At 37.4% G+C, this 4,334-nt stretch overlaps 1 protein-coding gene across 1 annotated transcript; it reads right to left on the bottom strand.

Moving 5' to 3' along the window:
* Window positions 1-2,326: 2,326 nt before the first annotated feature.
* Window positions 2,327-4,092, bottom strand: LOC113779608 (UDP-glycosyltransferase 74G1-like). Its single transcript, XM_027325256.1, has 2 exons — window positions 3,460-4,092; window positions 2,327-3,152 (listed from the first exon to the last, which is right to left on the bottom strand). Exons 1-2 carry the CDS (start codon window positions 4,090-4,092, stop codon window positions 2,430-2,432), a joined length of 1,356 nt encoding a protein of 451 aa, XP_027181057.1. The 3' UTR covers window positions 2,327-2,429.
* Window positions 4,093-4,334: the final 242 nt, after the last annotated feature.

Here is a 4,334-nt window from a genome sequence, read left to right as displayed (position 1 = left end):
GTGTAGTTAATTTGAAAAGGCATTCAAATGGAAAATGTGCAATAATTGTAATTATGTACATTTACATGGTAAATTAATTATAATTTAAATATATTAACCGGCGTCTAATCCGTTAAAATAATCCAATAAAAAGAAAAGTCTAGGTCGGCAGTAGACGATCTTGTCATTATTTAATCGTCATCACGTGCCTGTAATCACGCTTTCATCCAGTCTGACCAAAACAGTGAATAATTTAGTATTCTTTGAGATGTGTCCAATTTCGGACGGTGCATTAAGTCCTAATAAGAGGTAATTGTAAACTATCTAATAGTAATGATGCATTTACTGTTGACGGCCTTGCATAAGCGAAAAAACCTCCTCACCATTCATAAAAGGCCCCAAGCACGGACGGGAGGAATCTTTTCTAATAATAATATTTGGCCCGCCACTTGGGATCCTCGGTTACAAGTACCCAATGCCAATCCAATACCACCTATAATATTATGTCAAGTGTCATGTTATTATTTACACTTTAATTTTTTAATAATTCAACTTGACTTGGTTTAACACAAATTTTCTTTGTCCTCTAAAACTTTGAACCAAAATTAACCAATCGGTCTAATTTCATTACCAATACTTTCATCATTGAGTGCCTTCGAACAAAATTGCACAGAAACTCTTGGCACACGTTGATTGCTTTGAAAAAACCAAAAAGAGAAAATTTCCTGAAACTAGTGTACTGAAAATTCCTAAATGGTGACTCGCACTGCTGCTGGAAATTCTTTCAGCTATATTGTTCGTTGATTCCGATGAGCTCCACGCTTCAACGACGTCGTCCTTCTGGAAGGAGCAGCAAGGTGAAGAAACCAATTAAGAAAGATAACAATGCTCCAAGTAAATGTACCTTCTCTCAGAGGAGGACGTAAATCTGGTGCCCAGGTTTGCAGTGCCCGGCTGATGCCCAATTGAATTTGCTCGAAAAATTAATCCCACGGTAAGGACTAAAACCTCAAACACCACCAACCAACCTCCCAAAAGAGACCCCAAAAAAAAAAAGCAATAATAATAATCAAAGATGAAAGACTGAAGCAGAGCTAAGTTACATAAAGGAAACACTGGGGTTTCATTGGTTATCAAAGAGCCGCAGAAATAGCCGTAGAAAGTTTTAATTTGAGTACTTCCTGAATAGGTCTTGTCAATTTGCTTCAACAGTCGAAGGCTACAGCTTTAGCTTATCTGGCAACGGTTGAAGTTTTTAGGGACTTTTTCTCTTTTTGACTTTGTTCAAAGCAATCAACAATGAAAAGGTTTGGAATTTGAAGGCAATTTTGTTTAGGGTTGTCTTTTTCTTTTTCCTAAAGCAACCGATCTTGAGTGGTTGCTGTACAAAAGTATTGGTAATGGAATTAGACCGGTTGGTTAATTTTGATTTAAAGTTTTAGGGAATAGAAAAAATTTATATTAAATCAAATCAAGTTGAATTATTAAAAAATTAAAATACAAATAATAACAGGACACTTGGCACAATACTATAGGTGGCATTGGATTGGCATTGAGTACTTGTAATCGAGGATCCCAAGTGTTGGTCCGTCTGCCTGTCTTGCTAATTTATCTAATTTATCAATGTATCAATATACATAGCAACCATATAAACACGGAATAGATACGACAAATGGTGATTTGTGAACAAAGAATTTGAAGTGCTTATTTTAACCGGCCATGATTGGCTTAAACCCAAGACTATGTTTGAGTGCGAAGTTTTTTTTGCCCGATTTGTAATATATAAGAGTTCTTTTACAACTTTGTCTATAACAATCTTTTACAAATAATCTAAAATTTTTTAAAATACTCCCAAAAATACTTAAAAATACGCAAACTTTTGTCTTTCTTTTTCTTCTTTTTTTTCTCTTCTCTCCTATCCCAACTCACCACTGCTCCGCTGGTTGGCATCTTTTGCTTTTCCCCTCTCTCTCCCTTCCCCCTTCTCCTCTTTCCTCCCTCCTTTCCTTAACCCCATGCCCAACCCCTTCTCCTGATTGACAACTAGATCTCTTTGCATGCGATCAGATCTTTGGTTGCCTACTAGGGATAAGGGTAGGAGGACGGGATTAGGGAAAGCAAGAGAAGGGAGAGAAGGAGGAGAAAGGAAAAGAGAGGAAGAGGATGGGGAGAGGGAAGGAGAGGAAAAAAAAAAAAATTTTAAAAGAGGGGAAAGTATGGTGGCGGTAGTGGTCGACAGGGGAGAGAGAGAGAGAGAGGAGGAAAAGCAGTGAGGTTTTGGAGAAAGAAAAAGAGAGGAAAGAAAAAAAAAAGAAAAAAAAGAAAAATTTCCCCAAATTCTCTACTAAAATTTTTTTTTTTAATAAATTCTACAATAAGCGAAGTAAAGTTTATTACAAACTTTCAAAAAACGCATCCAAAAGAAGACAAAATACACTGTTTCAATCTCTTCAAGATTGAATCAATTTGGAGACAAAGTCTTTAATATTTTTGTCTGAACTTCCCCCTTCATCAAAAGCCTGTCTTGCTAAATCCTTCCACTTTTTTGCATGCTTACTAATCTCTTGTCCTTTCTTCCCGTCCATCACAAGGTTTATGCATTGACTAATCACATCTCTTCTAACAATTCCAGTTTCATCTGGCCGAGCTTTGATTCCCATATTCCAAATGTCCGTTACAAACTTGGCATTTGTGCTTTGATCTGTCCATTGTGGCATTGCTATCATCGGGACTCCCAAACTTAAGGCCTCCAATGTTGAATTCCACCCACAATGAGTTATAAAGCACCCTATAGATTTGTGGGCTAAAACGTCAAGCTGAGGACACCATGAAATTATTAGTCCTTTGTCAAATGTTTCTTTAACAAAGTCTTCTGGCAGCTTCTTTGATTCAGATTCTCTAACCACCCATAGAAAATGATAGCTGCTAGCTCTCAAGCCCCATGCTAAATCTTCCATCTGCTTAACTTCAAGTTCTGCCAAACTTCCAAATGATACATAAACAACTGAACTGATTGACCTTTCATTTAGCCATGACATGCAAGCATTAGTCATTGGCTTAAAAAGATTGAGGCCATACTGCTTGTCATCTTCAAGGCGCTTTTCTAAGTACATGGATGGAATAGTTGGTCCAATTGTCTTTACCGGTAGGATTTTTGCCATCCAGTGAATCACCTAAGCAATATGTAATACAAAACCAATAAAATTCATAGTAGTAGACAAAATGCCACTTTTTCAGTTTTTAGTTAACAAACACCTAACTGGCATGGTCATTCAGGACTTAGGTTCCCGACTGTAATATGTGTAGGTATTATTAGATTTATTGGCCGGAGGGAATCTTGATCTAGTGCTTAAAATTCAGCTCTCAAAAATTAGAAATCTTAAATTCAAATTCTCCTTCTCCCTCCCGGGCTTCTTAAATCTAATAATTTCCCTATTAAAATAAGAAAATAAAAAAAAAGACGTATTGAAGTACGCTTACCTCTTCCTCCAACCCGTAAAATGTGTTGAAAAAGATCCAGTCAGCTTCTTCAAAATTTTCGATTTGGTCATGTACAAACATCTGTGTACTTGCTGGATATAGACCAGGATTAGACACAAAAGAGGGCAGATCTGAAGCTAATAATGGTGGCAAACCGGGAATGTCCACTCCACTCTCCTCTAGAGGAAGCTTCAAAAGTCCTTTGTGGACATGGTTGTAGATGTTATTGACAGCACAGGATTGAGTGAAGAACACACCCGCACGTACGCCAAGATCCTTGCCTACATCTAGACACCAAGGCAAGAATGCATCATAAATGATACAATCAACAGGACGGCCCGAATCTTGAAGCTTCAAGACTAGCTCAGTCAGAGTTTCTGAGCCAACCTTTTGAAACCTAGGAAAGTATATTTCCATTGCAATTCCATTTGCTCCCTCATCATATCCATCAGAGATGGTCTCCACTGAGATAGAAGCTGAGACTTCATCCACGGTTTCAAACAAGAACTTGGTTGTAGCAAACGTGACTTTGACGCCCTCATGTTGCAGACGCTTAGCAAATTGGAGCATTGGGTTTATGTGACCTTGGACGGGATATGGCAATATCAGGCAATGAGCTCTGTGAGTTTCCATCAATTGCTATAACCAAGAAATTTGAGAATGCACTGTTTGGAGGTTCCAAAACCTTTGCAGATGTAAATGTAGATGTCATTACCCTCTTTATCATAGTGATATGTTTAGTGGGTACTTCTAATCCCCTCCTCTCCACCCGCTTCTTAAATCCCATCGTTCCTAGTAGAATTTTTTTTTTTTTTGAAAAAAGGCACTTGTTTAAGATATAATTATGTATTAATTTTTTTTTTTGAGAAATAAAG

Source organism: Coffea eugenioides, chromosome 1 (assembly GCF_003713205.1).
Source record: "Coffea eugenioides isolate CCC68of chromosome 1, Ceug_1.0, whole genome shotgun sequence".
Classification (NCBI taxonomy): Eukaryota; Viridiplantae; Streptophyta; class Magnoliopsida; order Gentianales; family Rubiaceae; genus Coffea; species Coffea eugenioides.
This window is presented reverse-complemented; position numbering and strand designations above follow the sequence as displayed.